The 23,238-nt window shown below is 31.6% G+C and overlaps 1 protein-coding gene and 1 long non-coding RNA gene across 5 annotated transcripts in view; both read right to left on the bottom strand.

Annotated features, from left to right (window-relative positions):
• Positions 1-11,611, bottom strand: part of LOC105252032 — a 99,202-nt gene extending 87,591 nt beyond the window's left edge. For 2 of the 4 annotated variants that reach the window (XM_025413097.1, XM_025413096.1), the window contains exons 1-2: positions 9,274-9,577; positions 8,790-8,836 (exon numbers count right to left, since the gene is read on the bottom strand). In XM_025413097.1, coding sequence (XP_025268882.1) covers positions 8,790-8,836; positions 9,274-9,339 — 113 coding nt within the window. In that variant the 5' untranslated portion in view covers positions 9,340-9,577. Of the gene's footprint in view, positions 1-8,789; positions 8,837-9,273; positions 9,578-9,989; positions 10,377-11,257 lie in introns of those variants that run through there. The other 2 variants (XM_011259204.3, XM_025413095.1) reach the window with 2 other exon arrangements.
• A 9,144-nt stretch (positions 11,612-20,755) lies between these two features.
• On the bottom strand, positions 20,756-22,037 carry LOC105252035. The gene is made up of 3 exons (XR_889260.3): positions 21,659-22,037; positions 21,305-21,417; positions 20,756-20,985 (listed from the first exon to the last, which is right to left on the bottom strand). It is a non-coding gene; the product is annotated as an uncharacterized LOC105252035 (long non-coding RNA).
• Positions 22,038-23,238: the final 1,201 nt, after the last annotated feature.

Raw genomic sequence — 23,238 nt, 5'->3', positions numbered from 1 at the left:
CCGTATCAATGGGTCGTGCTACCATGGTACAGGGACACGATGGTTCATCCCCGTGTTGCACCCTCTGATAATAGCATTATGATTCGCCTGATTGTGGAAATAAACACGGGATCTGCACGGGGTGCGTCGCGCGCGCGCGCGCGCGTACGCATGTATTTACATATATATACTATATATATATATATATATATATATATATATATATATATATGCTTATATATATATATATATATATACTTATATATATATATATACATACGTATGCGCGTGTGTGTATACATGCGTTTATATGCACATGCAGGCACCACACATGCACATATGACCCGACAGTTCACGCCGCCGGTTAAATACGATATGACAATAAATTTTGTTCCGTCGATCGGCTGGTCGATCGCATCGTCGATAATTACGATCGTGCGATTATCTCGTCTGTGAGCGATAACGATGCCGCGGTATAATTCGCAGGTGATTATTCGAGCAGTATGCGTTTCATCGAGGATCACATTGCTGCTTTGACAGAAGACATTTATCATCTCTCCGGCTTTATTTATGCGCCTTTAATTGAAATCTTCAATGTTTTGTGAAATTTGATTGTTGTTCCGCAGATTTATTTAAGCTTGTCAATTGATTTCCGAATTTAAAGCGCGTAATTATTAACGTATCTGATACTTAAAAAAACAAGAGGAAATTTATAAATTATATATTCGACGCACTTTCAATTATTATTCATTAAAAAAAGATTCCCTCCGTTCGTTTAAGAGTTCTTAATTATTTTCAAAAAATATACTGTTTTAATAAATTTAATATATTAACAAGACTATTATTCTTGTCTTGAAAAAAAAAAATAAATAAATTGCTGTATATTTTAGAGTGTAAAATATAATAACCATAAAATCTTTAACTCTTAAAGATTTAGAAATTTAAATATAAGTATGTATAAATAAAAAATATATGTATGAAGATATGAGTAAAGGAAAAATGCCCCATCTCAGAATATTCATAATATTAAATTATTAGCATCGTCGTTCGTACGAGACCCACGTCTGTCAACGTGATATCAGGATTCCGCCGATGACCTCCGCTCGCGCGGAGCGTCGAAGGCGCAAAGTCCGCGAATATTTCGTAGGGCGACATCACGTGCAACAGGCGTCTCGGTGCGAGGGGCACGTGCGTTCGGGCTGCCTCAGAATCTTCGGTATTTGATCGGTATCGATGGCGACCAATACCCGCGCATCAGTGTACATAGCCGGCGCGCGCGAACGTGCGGCCGCGTACGTGTGAGTTTGTGTTTGAACGAGAATGTGCCGGCTAGCGTATAGCTAACAGGGTCACTGTGCCAGCAGGACACGAAGGGGTCGTGCACCCCCTCGTCCCCGATTGTCCGAATACGTAACAGACTATCAGCACTATCGGTGTATATATAGCGTTTATTGTAGATCAATCGATCGGTCCCATTGATCGCGTTGCGTGCTCGCTCATACCACGTCGCTTTACTATCTATAAACACTATGCGCGGATTCACTGTCGCTTTAGGTATGCGTCGGCTATTAATTATCACGACAGATAGCATCGGTTGCCAATGCTAAACTGGCGTAGCCGGTATAACATGTAAAAGTCTAGAGAATCAAAAGCGCTCGATTTTTTCGTCAGAAAAGATCAATCGTGTATGTTTTTTCTGATATAATTATCGATTTCGAATAATGTTGAATAATGATTATGGTCAAATCAATTTGTTAAATAATCTGTCGTAATAGATGTGTTTTTTTATCTACGTATTAATTCGAATCCGCCAATCGTTTTCGTCGCCCATCAAGTTAAGACCGATTCGAAATTTTCAAATTTCAAGACTATTCTATTCTGACTGTCAAAACGTTCGCATCATCAACTCCCATCCCGTTAATTATTCTCGTCCTCGTAAAGTCTGTCGCGTGACTAAAAGAGGGTGTGACTGTCATCTGGAAAGTCGTCGAATATATTAAGACATCACGCGGCGCTAAAATAACGTCGGACACATTTGCTTATGAGAAAGCTGAGTAAAATGGATCCACTTTCATTTCATTCGCCATCATATTATAGTTAGAGTTATCAAGGAGATACATGCTTATAGAAAGAGGGAGAAATGTGTGTATATATTATGATTATTAATTATTAAACAAACCTTCGTTCTCTACAGACGCGAGACATGTGCAGAGCGCACGGCGCCCTGTATATCTATTTTTCATTACCTCCCAGTGTAATTAGAGTACATTTCGGTATCCTTGCGCGAGGCAATTGTATTACATTTCCCGTAGCGACCAAATGTAATTATTTTTACAGCGAACTAGCCTGAATTGAATGGCGAACACGGCTGCTAATGATCCCGCGGCATATCGGTACGATATGAGAATAACGGGCAACGAGCTTGCCAAAAATTCAGACGCGCGTAATTCACCATTGTGTTCTCGAAGCGTAACATCTTGTTCGTGCGGCGTACGATAGAAGAATCCGTTGGTTGCGCGAACGATCGAACGGGGAGAGAGAGAGAATCGATGGTCGAAACTCTACGTAGAGAAGACAATTCACGGGCTTAGCTGCGTAATAAGAGACCAGTGTTTTTGGCTTGGTATGGGACGATGTTGTCCGGCCGCCGGATCACCGTGCATGGGGATAGAACGTAGGTGAAATGAGGGGTGAAGGGTGTCTAGTGACGATAGGTCGCCATGGCAACCGACTGCACCGCTTCACCACCCCGTGCATCCCCCATGGCTGCAGTCCGAGTTTGCGAACGGAACTGCATCCTGGCGGAATGGGCAGGAGGGGCGAACGGATGGAGGCACCCTGAATTTCGGTGGATAAGTGCGGAGGCACGGAGACGGGGTTGAAACGGAGGGAACGGACAGTCACCCCTGCGAATCTATGTCTAATGATTATCGCGTATCCTCGGTCCGTCGAGATCCCCATGGAATTTAGCCTCGCGCGTTCATTAAAAATATCAAAGCCTCGTGAAATCCGGGAATATTCCTCGCAAGGCTTATGCGAAAGGACCCGAATAAATGATGCAAATTATTCGTAGACGCCCGCGTCTATCTATTAATGATGAAAATTATTGCCGCATTAGTTGGCGAGGATTGTTTTCCTATTATTCGCCATCGAAAATTTACTGTCGGCTTCGTAAGGCAAATGCATGCGCGGCATCAAAGTGCAAATGCACGTCAATGGGGTTAATGGCACGAAAGAAATTGATAGAGTAACGCTTGGCGCACAGACACGCGATCGGAGATAGTCAAATAACGACTTTTACTCCGCGTAGCACAAGCAGCATAATGGTCACTCCCGGCGAATCTCCTTGAACGAGGCCAATCGTAGTCATTCCGCGCGAAACACGACATTAGAGCTCGCCGCTGATGGACGTGCACGCGACTTTCAAAGTTTTTCGCGGGAAGGGGTCGCCGGGTACGGAAGGCGCATTACATTATTTATCTTATTTATCGGAGGTTTGCGCCATTTTCTGATCTGATTCGGAGATAGCGGTCACGTACGACTGTCGTGTGTGCGTCGGAGACAGCACACACAAGGTGGCGTGTCAGAAAATTATTATATGCCTTACTTTGCTGTCTGTGTCTGCCGAGTGAATATTTTATTAATTTCATAAAACGCCCCGAAGGCTTCCATCGCGCCGACGAACGCACATCAAAAATGCCAAATGCCTTTTATTCGAAGCAGCGTACTGCCTCCGCGAGCTATAATTGCCCTCAGGCGAAGCTTTCGCGTTATTAAAAGCGGATGATAGCTAACACTTGTCAACGAATCAATCGTACGTGTAACAAAGATATATCGTAATGTTTTAATAAATTTCAGCAGTATTCTCTATTACTTGTGACTGGAAAGCTGCACAAGAAAGCTAAATAGATACATATATATATATATATATATATATATATATATATATATTATTATATAAATAATTTTATTCCGATAAATAATATTATTTCAAACGAATGAAATTCGAAACACATTGATTGCGAATAAGACGATTACAGAACTGAAAGTTTGATTACGCGGAATAAGGTATGCCCGGTGTCCTTAGCTCCGAGGGCCTAAGCCGCAAGCTATGAATTTATGCAAATCGAGATAAGACTGGCACGTCTCCATGACCTCGGCCGAACCCCATGGCCGCCGGGGGTTATGTAGTGGCTTACAGTTCGGACTTCATGCCCTTCGTACGAACCGGACTAGCCAAACGGTCCGAACTATCCGCGGACTTAACCGACTGTTAAGTTCGACTTGAGTTACTCGCAAGACCGACCCCGTATAATCCAAAGGATCTCAGCGAAATGCCCCGGTATGATTGTGTAAGCGTTCAAGTTGCAAAGGAGTCTCGACCCTACCGGCGGTATCGTTTGATCAGGATGGATACCGGTAAATATAATAATAAGCAGTGCTCGAGAAGTTGTGCGCCCGAGCCTGCAATGATGGAAGTTAAACGGCGATCGTGATTCCGGATCAATTTGAGCACCAAACGCTAACATTCAGATAGGCATGTATCAATATATCTCAGCAATCTAGGTCAACGCAATACAATATATTTCCCGTGTCATTGGCATTCGGTCAATAAAATTTCAAAATGTAACACTGTACTATATAAGTTTATCATTTTTTTTTCACTTTTATTTTACAGCTATTATCACGTAAATTGGTTTTGTGGTGTGATCGCGATAAATAGAAAATATTTTTCAAGAAAAAAAGAGAAAAAAAACAGAGTTAGCCGACGAAATATATCATTTATTTACTTTTCTTACCGTCATGCTTATTGATTTAACAAAATTTAATCGATTAAACGATCGTAAAATTTTATCGATTTGAACGTGTTTAAGCTAGAATAAAGATGAATCTCGCGCGTGCGGTAACAGTCGTCTTGATTTCAAGTACGTTTTCCTCGACGCGCGTGTCTGCAGATAATATCTTCGTGAATATTTCAACGCGCGCTTAATCGTCGCGATTCGTCGGCGGAATAAAAAAAAAATTATCAAGCCGGCTGAGTTCCAAGGAAATAACGAATGCAAGAAATCAATTCCGCGACAAGATAACCGGAGCGGCCTCAGCCTCGTGCATGGTAGCCTGTCACACGTACGTGTACGTCCGAGTCGAGACCCAGGCTGAGCCAGGCGATAAGATCGGTCGCGTGAGGCAACCTAGGGGTAGTTTGCCCCAAATGGCTAGTCCCATTTCCCTCGTCTCTAAGTAGCCGGGCATTTGTATCGTCGTAGGCGTCGATGCGCCGACTCCTCGCCTTCTCTTCGACGCCCGTCCGTCCTCGTCACCGTCACACTTTACTCCCCCTCGGTTGGATCAACCCGATAACGGAAAATCACTACATGCGCGCCCTTCCCCGCGATCATTGACGAGGCGTACGTTTAAAAATGCTCTTTTTATCCGCGCGTAGGAAAATGTCAAGATCACTGATAATTGTCGACTTTATCGAAGCCGCGGGATTATACTTGGATTAAATCCTTTCGGATCGGAGGTATGCGCGCGTACTCGAATACGTCGAATAAGACGAGACGAGTCCTCGATCTCGTCCTCGAAGCGCCGTCAGAGAGTATAATCTGGCGACAGTTTCATTAACGCTCTTTTCCCGACGAATCCATCATGGATTTGGAACGGAGTGCAGGCTGGAAACGCTGCGGCCTATCTCCTACCCTCGTTCCTTTCGCAAATCGGCTCCGGCGCGTCCCTTTCTCCGTGCTCCCCCCGGGATCACTTTTGGGCCATGCGAATCCAGCGGACACAAGTACCCACCTGAAATCCTGACGTCCTGACGTGGCAATGCAACGAGAGATCGCGTTGCAAGTGCCGGGGCTGCAGCTAAGCTCAGCACATTGCTGTATGCCTTCCGGCTTAAGGCCGATAATGTTTTCATATTGTGGCGTGCTGCCGGAATTACGTCGCTCCTTGTGATGGCGAGTAGGTCTTGAGAATGGAACAAGGCCGAGGACCTGTTTTCCATTTCTCCCTTTCTCTTTTTCTCTCTTTATATCGCTTATATCTTCGACCACCGCCCTCTCGTTCGCCGCTTTTATATTCCGCTTGCCATGATCTTTTAACATCCGACGCGATTCGCCGCGGAAACGAGCTTAAAAGCGAGTTGAAGGACCCACGCGACATGCCTCGCGGATGAGAACTTAAAAGGAACCACGAAGAGAGATGCTCGAGTCAAGTCGAGGCAAGTCCTCGACTCGCCGTTTGTCTCTGATATTCTCTTCGTATATCCTTCTTCGCTCTTTCTTCTCTCTTTCTCTTTTTCTTTTTACTTTCTGGAGTACCAAAGCTTTTGACGCTGGAATTTCCCGCGGCTTCTATTGGCCGTCCTTGCGGCATGGCCTTGACACTACTTCGAGAATGACGCTCATCAGTACGCTTTCTCTTTTCGAGAGCCACGTATGTCATATAACCGGATTCGGCATACGAAAGAATTCCAGGAAGCTACAACTCGTTCGAAGCTCGCAAAATAAATGCGTATCGAAAATAATCGAAAATATTTTAATGCGCTTTCAGCAATTGATTGTTACAAAATCCTGCTGGAATCTCTCTTTGGTTAATAAAAATATCAATTGTGTCATAAAAAATGAAAAAAATATATGGAATTACGCATGTGCACGATACGAATATATGTCAAGACGAAAAACATGCGCATGAAATATGACTATGCGCCATATGGCAATTAAGCTAGAATAAGAGCCACGATAAGAGACAGCGAACAAATATTTGCAGAGTGACGTCTTTACTAGAGATCGGTTCTATATATATACGTAGATCTCTTTTGGCTTATCGATATCGCAACAGACGCAGATTTACGAAAATTAAATTGTGGAGTACGTACAAATTATTTTCCTATCATAAGCTGTGATAAATTTATAAGATCTAAATTATTGATTATGTATCATAATCTAAAATATTGCCAAAAGAAAAAAAAATAAATTATATTTCTTAAAATTATAATCAACACAAGAGCAAAAATTTAAAGCAGAAGTAACAAATAGTCGAGCAGTAGAAAGAAATCTGAACACGTTTCTGTAAAAACAATCGTCATGCATGCTTTTTTACAATATGATTATTTGATGTACTTCTTTCCTGTTGAAAAATATGTACGTCTGTCTTTAATTTGTCAAGAAGGTTAGATTTCTGTTGAAACATACCGCGATGGTCAAAGAGTACATGCGGTCCGGTGCAAAAGAGTTGGGGCGCTTAACTTTAAGCCGGCGCTAATGAGATTGGAACACGGCGGAAATTTTGTATAACGAACCGAAGAAGCTTTTGGTCTTTGAATCAAAGTCTACCTACTTTTCAAATTTACAAAGGCCTCGGACCGTCGATGAAATAAATTCACGGTAGAATATTATAGAGAGAAACTTCTCAAAAAATTTCGCGAGACCTCTTATTAGAGCAGATCGTCCTAAGTACTCGCGACAAGCTGTCTCCTACAATATTCAACTTTTTGAGTTCGCGATCGCGCCATTTTGCAAGAGCCATTATTCCGTCTAATGGCAAAGATGTATGCAAGATAGCGAGTGTGTACGGATTTGGAGCATGATACGGCAACCATGACAATAGTTTTATGTGTCATTAACTTATCCGTCGTAATCTGGAGACGTGGAAAGAAATCGTTCACGAGCGATTTCGAATCGGCCATATGGCGGGTTTCTGGTACGGGCTTATCGAAAGATAAGTCGATGCTATTAAACCACCCCAGCGAACCCCCGCGCACCTGTCCTTCGCACGCCACGTAACATGTCGAGTTCGGTGGGATTTTTACTCCGTTCTGCGGATATACCGACAGAGTCTTTTTATCGAACAAAGGTTCGCCTTTTAACGAGTGTAGGGTAAACCGAGATAGGAGATAGTGAATTTAAATGTCCTCGAATATAACAGACGGGACGTAGAGAGGCGCACAGGGTAGACAAAGCCGGATCGTCGCGACGGATCTATCCGTTCGAAATTTTCGTCACTCGGCAATCCCGGAATGTCCTTTTTCATCAACCTGCCTGGACAAGTTTTTTTTGAAGCATGCATTATAGTTTATTGCTAAGAAACTCAATGCAAGCAATTAATAACATTCTTGTTAAAAACATTCTTGTTAATTAAAAACAAAATAGCGTAATAATTGATCGAATGCTTCGATTAAAATTAGGAATGTTCATCGAGTGAAAATTTAAAATTAATAAATACCAAGCAGGTGTATAAAAATGGATACATATAATTAGAGCATAATAAGGTTTACACACACACGCATACATACTATATAATTTGAAATTAAATTAAAACTTGAATTTTTAATCACATATGTACGTATCACAAATGAGAACATTTTTGGCTCAATTGGGAGTTTTTCTAAACTTTGAAATTATTTTTTTTATTGTGAATAAATATAATTTTGTAAATAATCTCAAAAACTGTTACACATAACATTTTTGAATTAACTAAATTTATTTTACGAAAAAAATTAATATCTAGCCATTTTATAAATGCTTTTTTCTAAAAAAAGTATGCTAATTAACTCCCAATTTATGAAATATGTACATATATCATTTTTTTACTCGAGAAAAAATCAAGCATTTTTACGGCAATTTCATAAATATATGTAGTTAGAAATATAGTTAATTCTATAGAAATTATATTTGTATAAACTTTGTTACGTATTAAATTTTTGATTACGTACACTTCGCAAGTATAAAATACTTGTTATATAAGTAAAAAATAAAAGTATTAAAATTTTATCTCGAGATTAAAATAAAGCATAATTTAGGACTCACCGGTACGATGCACATTGATGAGGAGTTGTAATAGACACACACACGATCTGTAAAATACATTAAAAATATATTCAAATTTTACATATAAAATAATACCTAAAATAATTACTATTTCAACAGATAATTGTTAAGTACATTTAAATTTTTTATTTGTCTTTAAAGTACAAATATTTAATAAAAAACTTATAATTCCCGTAACAAAATTTTTTTAATGTAAATTTATTTTATACTATTATTACATACTCATATATATATGTAATATAAATAAGAGAGAGAGAGGGAGGGGGAGAGGGAGAGAGAGAGAGAGAATCCATTTTTTATATATAAATTATCCAAATAATTATAAATTTTAATTATAACATTAAATTATTTTATATGCATTTATATATAAAAAAATTATTATTACAAATATTTTGCAAATAAAATTTAAAATATAAATATAAAAAAATGAATACATAAATTTTTTTAAAAATATTGTGCTCACCATATTCACCCGACATCTCCTTGGACTTTTTCCTTTCCTTTTCTTCATCCTTTGTTGTTTCTCCATGCTGCTCACTTGTAAAAACACAATTTTTGAATTACAATCACTCGCGCACTAATCAATAGATTACGATAATTACGCGACACAATATTAATCGCACACGACGCACATTTTATTAAGAGAGAACAAACGTGAAAATCATATCAATATCACGAATTTACAATTTGCTCGTCATTCAAAAATCATGCGCTTAAATTTGCATGCGCCATTGTCGTGGTAACTCTGTTATTAATAAATAATATGTACATACTTTTATTCCGGGATGATTTTTATCTTGTATTATATTATATAATTATAAACAATTATAAGTTAAAATTAAAGATATATATCTGCAAAATGCGCGATATTCCAAAATATACGTCATTGATTATTCGTCTGATATATTTCGATCGAATACAGCAAAAAGAATACGCGTTTTGATAAATTACAACGATATACAAACGATGAATTTATGATACGTAATTAATAAATATTAAAATACACGTTTAAATATATAACTACTAATATATTTATAATTACGTAAATGCGCGTAAATAATGCCACTCGATTTAAAATCGATTTGTTTGGCACTTGCGATGTTTCTTTCAATAATCGTGAATTACGAGAATTAATTAATCATGCAGTTAATAATCTATAATCGCTCAGGAAATAATCACATTTGATCCTCTCTTAATGTTAGTACTTATCGCGATCGTGTCTCGAATAATAATACAAGGATGTCGTCTCCCCCCCCGTTCGAGACGCAAGTGGCTACAAGTCGAACGTACACGTCACACATTCCAGCGCTCGTGACGTATTGTTATTACGTGCGACGACCTTGTTACTCGCGCGGCAAGACGGAGGAGTGGGGAGAGGTAGCGGAGCATACCTTTGAGTATCAGCGTATTAGTTTTTGGAACGTGGTCGCGACAAGATACGCAACTGCGATTATTTTTGAAATAAAGATATAATTGTCCGCAGCATTAATCAAATATCGTAATTACAAGCTGTACGCGTATCGAAACAATGATTTAATTATTGATCAAAATAAATATTTCGATCTTTAAATAAAAATCGATGTAATAAAGAACAAAGATAAATTATCATTATATTTTGATTTTACGGCTAATAATTGTATCTTTAACAATGTTTAGATTTTCATATATCTCGTATTCGCGTATTTTCATCGATTTAAATATAATATAATCATCATTCTCCTTCTCCCTCTCTCTCTCTCTCTCTTTCTCTCTCTCTCTCTCTCCCCTCTCTCTCTCTCTCTCTCTCTCTTTCTCCCTTTCTCTTTTCTTCTCTCTTTTTCTCTTTTCCTTATCGGAATAACATATAAATCATCGGGTTAAATGACGCGAAACAGATTGTAACTTCGTAATAATTGTATGAATATAATTTTCATGTTTTATTCTCTTCTAACGTAATATTATAATAAAGTACATGTCGCCTGCAATTAACATCGGGAGTGTCGTACAAAGTATCTCGCGATCGACGCGTATTTTACTGATTCGTAATTAACTGTGTTTTTTCGTGTGAGTGAATAAGTGCCATGAAGGAGCAACAAGAAATAAATCAAAAGGAGATACAGCCTCGGAAAGGCATCTGGCAGCGGCAGAATAACTGTGGGGTGAGTATAATTTTTAATTTATTTAATAATTTACATGTAAAAATTGTTAATTGTGTGCTCGTTTATCTCGACAATTTTGATGATGATCCATTTTCCACATATTGTGATATAATGTATATAAAATATTAATTATAGAGAGAGATTATTTTAATATTAAATACTTAAATTTATTAAATAATAATAATGAAATAAAAGTAATAACTAACTTTCTCTCTCTCTCTCTCTTTCTCTTTCTAACCTAAAGTCGTAACGTGAGACGAGTGATTCTGAGATTACATATAATATCGCAATATAATTATGAATACATACCATAGCATGTATTTCGATTGCGTTTTATTGACACTTATGGCATTATACTCTCGATCGCAATTATATCTGTATAATTAACACATATAAACGCCCGCGAGCAATATATCGTAAACGAGTGCGGAAAGCGCGAAACATTCCAATTTTCAATTTCGTTAGTCTTGATCCGATTCCGAGATGCATACGTCATCAAATATGGTTGTCACGTGACGTTAGGCGCGAGTCCCTAAAGGCTCGTCTGCAATATGAGTCGTACATACGTCGCAAGTCGTAGACAAATTGACCAATCACAGTCTGTTATTTATCAAATTAACCAACTGTGGTCAATTTACTTACACGACTTGCGACCTGTGACTCATTGTAGACGAGGCTTAACGAAATCGAAAGACGCGCGAAATCGGAACATTTCGTCTAGAATACATTGTGCGCGTCGTTTTATTATTTGTGACATCGGGACGCTTGTGATGTAAATATAATTGCAATCGAGCATATCGTGATTGTTGAAGGAAGGTAATCGTGTCGAAGAATGATATCACAATACGATGTTATAAATAGTCATGAGATCAATTGTGTCGTCGCGTAAAGAGAATTAAAGTAAGTTAAGGTTAGAGAAAATAAGTAGTAGCGAGAAGTGCCGAAAATAATATCGAATGAGAATCGTAGTATGTGCCTGAATATAATATATAGCGTCGTTAATGTGAATCTATATAATTAAAAAAAAACACAAGCCCATAATATATCAGTAAAGTAAGTATTAGCAGCAATATGTTATGGAAATCTAATAAAAAGATCGTCAAATAAGTTTATAATGTCGAGAATATTAAGAAAATAATATCAAATGCACGCGATTGTATATAATGTATTATATATATTTATTATTATATATAAATGCAATATATCATGTGATAATGTGTAATAGTTTATGCATCATTTTTGAACTAAAAAATGCATTTTATTATTTATAAAAGGCATATATTATTTTAAAATTTATAGCAATGCGATGTATAATATATAATACATACACACAATCACTGTGTTCAAACATAATTTTATACAAAATGAAAATCTTTTTGATCAGATTCAGTTTTATGCCTCAAATATATAAAATATATAAAAATAGATTGTTTCATAAAAATTTATAAGGTAATTTTTATGTCGATCATATTGTTATATAAAATATTATTTAGCAAATTGTTACATAAATACATTATTTACTATATTATTATATAATTATACATTGCAATATTTGTATTTTATCTTAAGATTTATAATTATTTATTATTTATATCAAAGTTAATTGTTAATTTAAAAAATTAAATTAAAATAAATTATCTATATATTTTTATAAAAAAATTTTTCAAGGAACTATGAAATTTTTCAAGGAACTATGAAATTTTTTTAATTAAATATCTGATTTATATAAGAATAAAAAACATCTGATTTTGAACAAATAAAAAATTGCACGTAATGAAATTTAAAATATTAATTACTTTGAACATTATTTTAATTCAAACTTATTTGTATTTTTATAGATCAACATGTACGATACAACTCAGCCGTTACGCATCGTATTGGTGAGTGATAAATTATTTTTTATTTTATATAATTTTAAGATTCAAAAAATATTAATATAATATAATGACAAATATGATGACAAATATAAAATTAAAAGTAAAAGAAAAATAAAAAAATATAAGTATTTTTTAAATATAGATACATATATATTTTAAACATTATTGAATATCAAGATAAATATTTTCAAAAATTCGGATAAGACATTTTTAATTTATGCTTTTATTTGCATTGTCAAAAGATATCGCATTATTTACACTTATATTAAATATATATATATATATATATATATATATATATATATATGTCATGTAATATATATAATTTGTGAATTATTACATAAGTCTGTTATATATTATTGTCTGATTTCTTGCAAGTCTTGCAGATTAAAATCAGATGATTTAATAAGATTGCTAAATCTTTTAATAATCTTTGCCTCTTCGACCCAAGATTTTTTCACGTTGAGCCATTAGTTCCTCTTCAGTAATTTGAACTTGACATCTATTTGCGTATCTGTGACATTTTATATTGGTACAGCACTGTGAGTCAGAAACACACTGAAATTTAATAAATAAAACGTTATTTTCATCAATTCAACTTAATCGAACGATAAAGAATATTAATGTCAATTCTATAAATTTAAACATTAATAAGACATATAAATCTTATTTGTAAGAAAATATTTTAAGAAATGAATAATAACAAGATGGTGTTCAATATAATCTAATACAATATAATATGTATATTAAATACTTCGTATAATGTATACACAAAAATTTATCAAATTAAAATAATTTAAAAAAAAATTAAAAATAAATTTCTTTAAATTTTTAATATATATATAAGAATTTTTTACTTCATTCTGAATTAATTCAATCATAACGGCATTGCTATTGAGAAATTGCACTTATATTTTTTATATTAAAGCTATTTTTTCAATATTAATATTCTTATATACTTTCATTATTGTATAATATTGTATCGACTATAATATTGAATATCATAAATATTTATATTAAACCATTTAAAATCCATTACAAGTTCATTGTAAAATTGGTAAATTTATCAATTTATCAATATATCAATTATAAATTAAGAATATTTTCTCCGTTTTCCTTATTGATCATAAATGCGTATACTTTTAAGAAATAAGAAAGAAATAGTAACTTTATCAGAAAAATAAAATAAAAACGTGTATATACTAACGGGGTCACCATGTCGACCACAACGACCACTCGATTTATCGGTGGCTGCTGCCATGATAAGAGACGCAGCTAGCAATGCTATGAAGACGTATAACATTAATTTTGCCATCTTTTTACAGAAACTGTTTCTTATTCTGCAATCAAATAATTTCAATAGATTAAAATTAATGCAAATAATACAGAATTGATGCAATTTTGTATTAGAATAAAACATTTTATTTTTCATACATTCAATTTTTCTATTTTTCAATCATTTTATTTTTCATACATTCTCATACGTATCATTACTTTGACTAGTCATTTATGCGAGACAGTTGTTCAGATGTAAATTAAGCTGACGTAATGCGATAAGTCGACCATGAATTTTAATTTAGCATAGCCATGTTACAGGTATACACGAATGAATCATTCAAACTCAATATTTGATTAATTCTCTAATACATTGCAAAAAGATATATATAGAATTACATAAATTATAAGTATAAAACTACACAATAAATAATAAAAAGATATAACATTACACTTATTATCGATGTAATTTTACATATTTTTTTTATAATGGCGACAAAATAATCACTGAATCGCATTTCGTAAATTTATATTATTCGGTTAACAGGAAACGTCTAATATTCTGTCAAAATATGCAATTATTTTAATCATGGACAACAAACATAGTACATGTTGAGCTGCAATATTGTCTAATAACGTAACAATATAATGAATAAAAGATTGCTTATTACGATCAAATTTCACAATTTTAGTTTACATCCAATGTTCAGACGCTCACAAAATATATGTTATATAGCATATGGGATGTGTATAATTTTTTTATAATTGTAAACACTTTCAATTAATCCGTAACAAACATTAAAATATTTTTAATTACGATTTTAAAACTTGATTTTCTATTAATAAATAATAAATATAGATACGAACAATTGTTTAGTAATATATGAAACGTATATCTACAAAACATAAATATATATATAAATATCATCAAATAAGCAATCTTATCATGTATATGAGAAAATATAATAATTTTTTTGTAACTATTCATTGTTGAACATATATGTATCATAACGTGGTAAATTTCAAAAAATTGAAAAATTATAATAAGAGTAAAAATATACCGGATTCGTTAATGAAAAAATGTACTCTAATATATTTCCAAAATGTATTTAATTAATATAAAACAAAAATGATAAAATTAAAAAATTGCAAATTATCAAATATAATAATTATCAAATAAATAAAATATATTATTGTGTCAATAATTTTCTATTTTTTAATATAAATAATCAATGTTTTTGTATATAAATAGTTTTATAATAATTTATATATATATAAAATGTACCTAAAATAACACAAATTTCAAAAAAAGACGTATACAATTAATAATTCGTATTAAAAATACTCACGGAATATTTCAACGAACGTTATTTCTTGGCTTTGATCGTCTAGAAAGCTCGACCTCGACTGAAGTCTTCATCTCAATGATTAAAGCATTTATACAACTACGACACTCACACAGATAAATTTGTACGTATCATGTTATTCGACGAGGCAATGATTATAGCAGTTACATTTTCTCAGATATGCATGGATATTTCTTTTTCTATTTCTTTGTTTACTAATCTTTTATCTAACATCGACATTGCTTATAACATACATGTCCACATTATCCGGTCAATTATTAATCATTATGTGACATATGTATAAAAAAATATCCCATATCTACTAAAAAATATATATTTAAGAATAATTTCTTTGAAAGTATTGATGTCATACTTTTTTCGGGGAAGAGATCTTTTATTTAATTTCGAATATCTATTCTAAGAAAGCATTATAATATCATGTTAAATTCTCCTCTTGAGGCAATAATTACATTTTAATCAATAAAAATTTTTTTATATACATTAATTGAAAAATTTTTAATAATACTTAATTTTTCGTGATTCTTTCAATAATTTTATTTAAGAATAATTTATATTGAAAAAATAAGTACAAAAATAATAGGACGAGATTATAAATAAATAAAAATTTGTGTTAAAGAATGTAGATAATATTCGTTCACATTAAAGTGTCGTTAAATAAATATTTTTGAAAGTTGAAACATTTCACTTATACCTATTAAAAATATTTTGACAGTTATCTACTCTTATCTACTTTTTTTTTTTAAATTTTTATTTATTACAATTTTTCTATATTCGAATTGGCTTATTATTTTTTTCCCAACATAATGATTTCAGAGAAAAATTAGAGATGTACGTTTTACATTTAAAATACATGATATTTGGTAATTTTATGCCTTGAAAGATTCAATATTTTAAATATACAAAAATAGTCACTTATATATTCTAAACATAATTCTTAATTTAGAATATATAATGTATATCTAGAACATAATGTATATACATGTATAAGCAATTCCGACGTGACTTAAACCAATAAAAATAATAAACGCTGTATTGCGAAAGAATGAATTATACTATAGAGCCATCCGTTACATCAATCTTAAACTCACGTTTGCGAGAGAATTGTTTTGCAGTTATTGCAGATTTCGGTTATTACGGTTCATCTTATACGCATAAAACGGGAATATGAGAATACAAAAAGGCGCCTTCCGCTGATATTCTCTTTCCATTTCAACAGTATCGAATGCACAAGTGCTTTTTGCCCTTTGCGCCGGCATTCTATCGAGTGCATATTGCGCGCCTCGTGCATTCCATTGATTCTCCGACAAAGCGCTCTTGTTCTTTAATTCGGTTGACAGGAAACAACAGGAAAGGAAACTGAATCATCTGGTAGCATTGTCCTTTTGTTCGCCCATAGTGGCTGAATAGGAATATAGTCGAGGTTTTTTCCTGTCATCGGCGAAGCTTCGACACATCATGAGCCGAATTAACCTTTTTAGTATATCCGCAACAGTGGCAGACACGCTTGACGCTTTTAAGCGACATTCGCGTTTCACGGATTTACCGTCGTCTGTTCGACTCAAGTGCTATCGCCGTTTTAAGCTTTTCAGTGTCAATTGATGCATATGAAATATTCAAGAAATGTACAGAACGAATATTTACATACGTTTTGTTTGTTTAAATTTTAAATGTCATAAAATTTGCATATCTAAATATAAAATATAAAATATACTCTCTTTTTGGTATTATTCACTACTGATAATCGATAATAGGTAATCAATTTATTTAGGTAGAGGAAAAATGATAAGTAGCAACTATATTTAAACAGTAACATAGTATATTTAACAGCTTTTGCCTTGCCAATACAAAATGCATTACCGATTTTGACTGTATACATATTGTTGAAAATTAATATGAAACAATATAAATACCCGAGAATTTACATTTAATTGGTGAAAATATAAACGTATAAAGAGTGCGTGCGTATGTCAGATCTCCAGTTTAACAAAATGCAACATAATACCAATTATTTCAATATTATTAAATATCATGCTCATTTATATCGCATTTATATTGCCCATGAACACATGCGTTTTGCGCAATATTTATAAAGTTTTACACGTGTGTTACTTTTATCGATAAAATATAATAGTTGTACAATTGCTTCATAATAAGTATGTTTATCTTACTTTACATCCAATTTGGTAATAATAATGCAAATTGCGATAACTATCAAGAAATGAGAACACTTAGTCAAATTATTGCATCGCTTGATAAAGCATTCGTCATTTTTGTATTGTAAAGAAAAAATAAAAGTCAAAATTTAAGTTTTTTTTTAATACAATCGATTAATAAAACTATTTAACTATTTATTTTTACACATATTTGTTAATACATATACAATCATAGATATATTCTGTGAAAAATAGATATTTTTTTTATTTGCCGTTGAACTCTTATATGATTTTAGTTATAAATTTATAAAGTGTTAATAATAACACGCGCCGATCTTTTTACACATTCATCAACCTCGTTGGTTAATTAATGTATATTTAATTATGCATCTAACAGCTAAACATAGCGTTCATGGTAGGAGCTATAGCGTGTAATAATAGATATTAAATTTCAAGCACATCCGATTATACCCGCAGATGTATTTACGATAATCCCTCCAAATAATAATGGGCGCGGTCGTCTAATTCGTTTTCATCATTACCGAAGAATTAATGATTGTGTGTAAGTACAGTTTCAATACGCATATAGTAACATTTCACAAACATTTTGTCTCTTTCTATCTATTTTAAATATTGTTTGAAGTATAGTTATGCAATAAAATTTATTAATTAATTATTTATTTAAAGAATACTTATTAGTATACAATTTTTAAATGTCCTTTATTAAGATATATATATATATATATATATATATATATATATATCTTAATAGAGAATTTATTTAAAAATTGTTTCTCAAAGAACAAGCGTCAGTATAAAGTATTAATCAAGTAGTACATTATGCTAGTCCAGGACCAAGAGATTTTAAAATATTCCCTTGCCTTCATACGCCCCTGGCCGTACGCAGTATCCAGTGGACAAACATTCCATTCCCGGAGGACAATCGTTATTACACTGAAATATTTAAAATATGATACTTGAAAGTATTATTTAATATGATTAATTAACGTTAATTATAATTATTACAAATACTGAAAAAATATAAAATATAAAAATTTAATATAATATCTCTTAATATCCTTATATATAAAAAATATAAAAATTTTATATATATAATTTAATTTTAATAAATCTATTATTTCTTTTTCTTGTTCTATCTCTCTTTCTTTCAATATGATACGTACAAAATAATTTCTCGTATACAATATATTGCATAATAAATAACAAGCAACAAAACATTGCATAAAAAATATAAATATAATAAGTATAAAATACTTACAGGTCTTATATATATATTTTTCCATACAATTTGATATGATAATTATATATCGTGAAGCGAAATATATAATATTAAATTACATGATTATAACATTAATGACTTTGATTAGTGCACACTAAATTATTATACTAATAAAAAATTTAGACATATACATATTACAATTTTGAATGATAATATACTTACGAATGTATGATAAGCCGTGACTAAAGTCATTGCGAGTAATGTAAAACAAAGAAGCAAAACGAGTTTCCCCATCTTAATAGTATTCACTGATTTCTTTTAAAAAACTAAAAAAATTGAAAGTTAAAAAGATAGAGAGAAATATTTTAAATTAAAACTAAATGGATGCTCGTATATTCTCACCTGCTCCTCTTCAAAATATTCTGTGAGTCTTTCCGATAATTTCTCAGCTTATATATAGACCGATATATGTACAAGTATACAATATATATGTAGAATTATAAAACAATAATCTTTTCAAATGTCTATACGTATACACCTTGATGATCTTAATAAATCTTATGTTATTTATGTGCGGCTCAGTGATAATATCATTGTTATCAGCTTTCATCAATGTATAAATAGTGTGCGATTCAAACGAATAAATGCATAACGTGAAGCTGTACGCATTCTAGAGGATGTTTATACAAAAATTTAAAAAAAAATTACCTTCTGCAAAATAATATCGTGATAACAAAAGCCCTCATGACTTACAGTAACGCAATCACGTCATTTTTGTTTATTGGATTTTGCGTCAGCCACGCAATATATTCATTGCGATCGAAATAACTGATACTCCGAAAGATTTCAGTATTTATAAGGCATTTAACTTTATTAAATCTAATATATGCACACTTATTATTTATATTAAGACAGGACTTGGACGCAAAAAGAATCATTTTCGTCAATAAAATATTATTAAAATTGATAATTAATATCAAATAAATTTCTCGGTATTTTTTTTGTTTCTTTTCTTAAGCGTAAATTGTTTTTTGAATCTATTATTTTTAATCTAATCATCAGAATAAGAACACGTATTCTTGTTTTCTTTGTTCAAAGCATGATAAGATGAGTAAACCAAAAACGAAGACATAATGTTTATCATAATGTTATCATAAACAGAAATTACTCTAGATTTAATACAAAACCATAAAGATAACAGAAATAAATAAATTTATAAGAACATACAGCAATAGTTTAATAATGCTACGGAGAGAATCAAATTTTTATTTGGATCAAAAAATTAAATATCATTAACTCAATATGTCTCACAATAATACATTTAATGTATACTAGTAATGTATACTAAACATGTTAAGCACATAAGATAATCTAACTAAAAATAAATTATTCTATACATCGGTATCGTTAGTTAGAATTATTAGATGTTATCACTAAAATCAGAATTGGTTTAGCATTAATGTAGCTAACAGTTTGCAGTCTTTAATAATCATTATTTTGTTTCCTCGCTATAATGTTATTATTTTGATATTTGGCTGCGATTTCGAGAATGATGCAAAATATAATCGTTTTGTCCATAGCCATCGTATGCGAACGTTACGGGTGCGCAGGATGATTTGTACATTCCCAACTTTTTATAGTTATGCAATAACATTTATCACTTAATTATTTATTTATATAAAGAATACTTATTAGCACTAGCGGATCCTGACATCGATAATGGAGAGTTTCTGCAAAATTATTTGTTTAATATTATTGGTTTCATGTTAGCTTTATTTTTCTTTACGTATATATTTTAAGCGGATTCGCAAAATTAATTTCCTGTAATTTGCAAGAGCAGAGTTTTAACATTAACTCCCCCCCACCCCCTCAGCATCTGCCAGTGCTTATTAGTATACAGTTTTTAAATATCCTTTATTAAGATATATATATACAAAGACTTTGCTTCACAAAGAAAACACGTCATTATCAAAAAGCATCAATTAAGTGGCACATTTAGTAGGTAAGATCCAAGACCAAGAGATCTCTTTTGGATTTAACCGGATAAACCTATTTTCTTATACATTTTGCAAAATAGTCCCAACATATCAAATCAGGACAACAAGTCATCACTAGTTTTACTACACTGAAATATTTAAAATATGATGCTTGAAAATATTATTTAATTATTAATTAACATTAATTATTATTAATACAAATATTGAAAAATATAAAATGTAAAAATTTAATATAATATCTCTTAATATTCTTATATATAAAATATAGAAATTTTATATATATAATTTAATTTTAATAGATCTATTTTTTCTTTTCCTTATTCTATTTCTCTTTCTTTCAATATGATTCGCACAAAATAATTTCTCGTATACAATAATTGCATAATAAATAACAAGCAACAAAACATTACATAAAAAATATAAGTATAAAAAGTATAAATTACTTACATATTGACCGATACACTCATCTTTTTTATCCCCTTGAGGAACCGCAAGAGCCATAACAATTATGATAAGAATAGTGAAAATAATGTACTTCATCTTTTTAATATTTATTTTTCCTATAATTTATATTGTTTATAAACGGTCTGTGTTATACTATCTAATAAAATAATAATAATACTTTTCTAAAAATAGCTTTATTAATTTATTATTTAAATCGTAAATCACACTAATAATATTAAAGATCTAAAAATTTATTATAATGTGAAATAATTTGAATAAATATGTTGGGTATTTTATATGAAATGAAAATCGTTGCTATAATACCGATTATTGCTAAGTAGATTGTATAATACTTACTTGTATGTAGAACGAAATTGTATTTCTTTTGATTTCTAGAACTTAGATCAATCGTATTGCGTCTTAATCAAATATTGCAACTAACGAATGTAAATTGAAATAAACTTATGGACTCTTTTCGGTTGCATGTCGTTTATATATCTTTGTTCCTTAGTCATGGGTCTTTTCATATACTTATCGACATGCTTGCGCAAATGCATATGCAATTACCTTATCACATATCGATTATAAATGACGAAATAGATAAATTATTTTTCTAACATTGCTGTATATAGCTTCCTATATATTAATTTGATATAAAATAGGTAAGTTGCTTTTCTAGCTTGCTACACAAATCGCGATTGATGATCCCAATTAATATTTGATTTTCAGAAACCATTCATATCTTGTGTCATTTGTGCAAATATCATGACATTATTTACATTATTTAATACATATAAGAAAAAATATTTGTGCTGTAAGACTTGTCACAACAAAAAATAATAGCTTTATCTTTAGTCTATTTAAAAAGTCTTTAGTCTATTAAAAATAATTTTTAACAATAAATTTTTAATAAAGTTTCTTTAATAACTCACTTCACTTTTGATGAAACATTATTTTTTAATAATTACTCCAAATAAGATGATTTATCACTGAGTTCTTTAAATAAACACGTATATTCAGTTGTAATAGCATATTTTTTAACATGGAAAATAAAAATGAAATTGATTGTGGCAAATTATAATGACTACATTGTATGATAAAGCTCAAATAATCAATTCAAATCCTATCATTATATAATTTTTAATTATATCACAATATCGAACAATTATCATCTTGTTACAATTTACGTTGAAGATGTGCGCAAACTATAATATAAAAACATATGTGTAGAATACATTTTATAATCTTCATAATTTTCACAATTATAATGATTTTAATTTCTAATTAGTTGGTGAAATAAAAAAAGGCAAATATATATTTGCTTATTCGTTGTATGGCAAAATTTCTTTCATATTCTTCCTTTTGGAAGAATATGAAAGAAATTTTGCCATACAACGAATAAGCAAATATATATTTTTATAGTAGTATGAATTATATTTAATAAATTCGTATTTAAATTAAATAAAAAATTTAATCATGGATCTATGAAACGTAATTCAGGTCAATCATTCATTCCTCATTCATTATTTGGTTACTGAAATTGTATTTCTTGGTCTTCAGTGGAATTCTGTCGAAGAATCCTCTAGTGCAACGTTTTGCCCATGGATTACACATGAAACCGGTGCAACAATTATTGAAACTGTCACACTGTAAAAAGATTACACGAAATTATATGAACGATTTTATTTGATATCATTTTTGAAAACCGTTCAACTTACTGACAACACATATATATATATATATAAATTTTGCCATACAATTTGATATGATAATTATATATCGTGAAGCAAAATATATAATATTAAATTACATAATTATAATATTAATGACTTTGATGATTAGTGCACACTAATTTATTACACTAATCAAAAATTTACACATATACATATTATAATTTTGAATGATAATATAGCGGTACTTACGACTGCACCAGGTGG

This window comes from Camponotus floridanus, unplaced genomic scaffold, assembly GCF_003227725.1.
Source record: "Camponotus floridanus strain SB8 unplaced genomic scaffold, Cflo_v7.5 scaffold6, whole genome shotgun sequence".
Lineage (NCBI taxonomy): Eukaryota > Metazoa > Arthropoda > Insecta > Hymenoptera > Formicidae > Camponotus > Camponotus floridanus.
The sequence above is the reverse complement of the archived record's forward strand: the minus strand, read 5'-3'. Positions and strand labels throughout refer to the sequence as shown.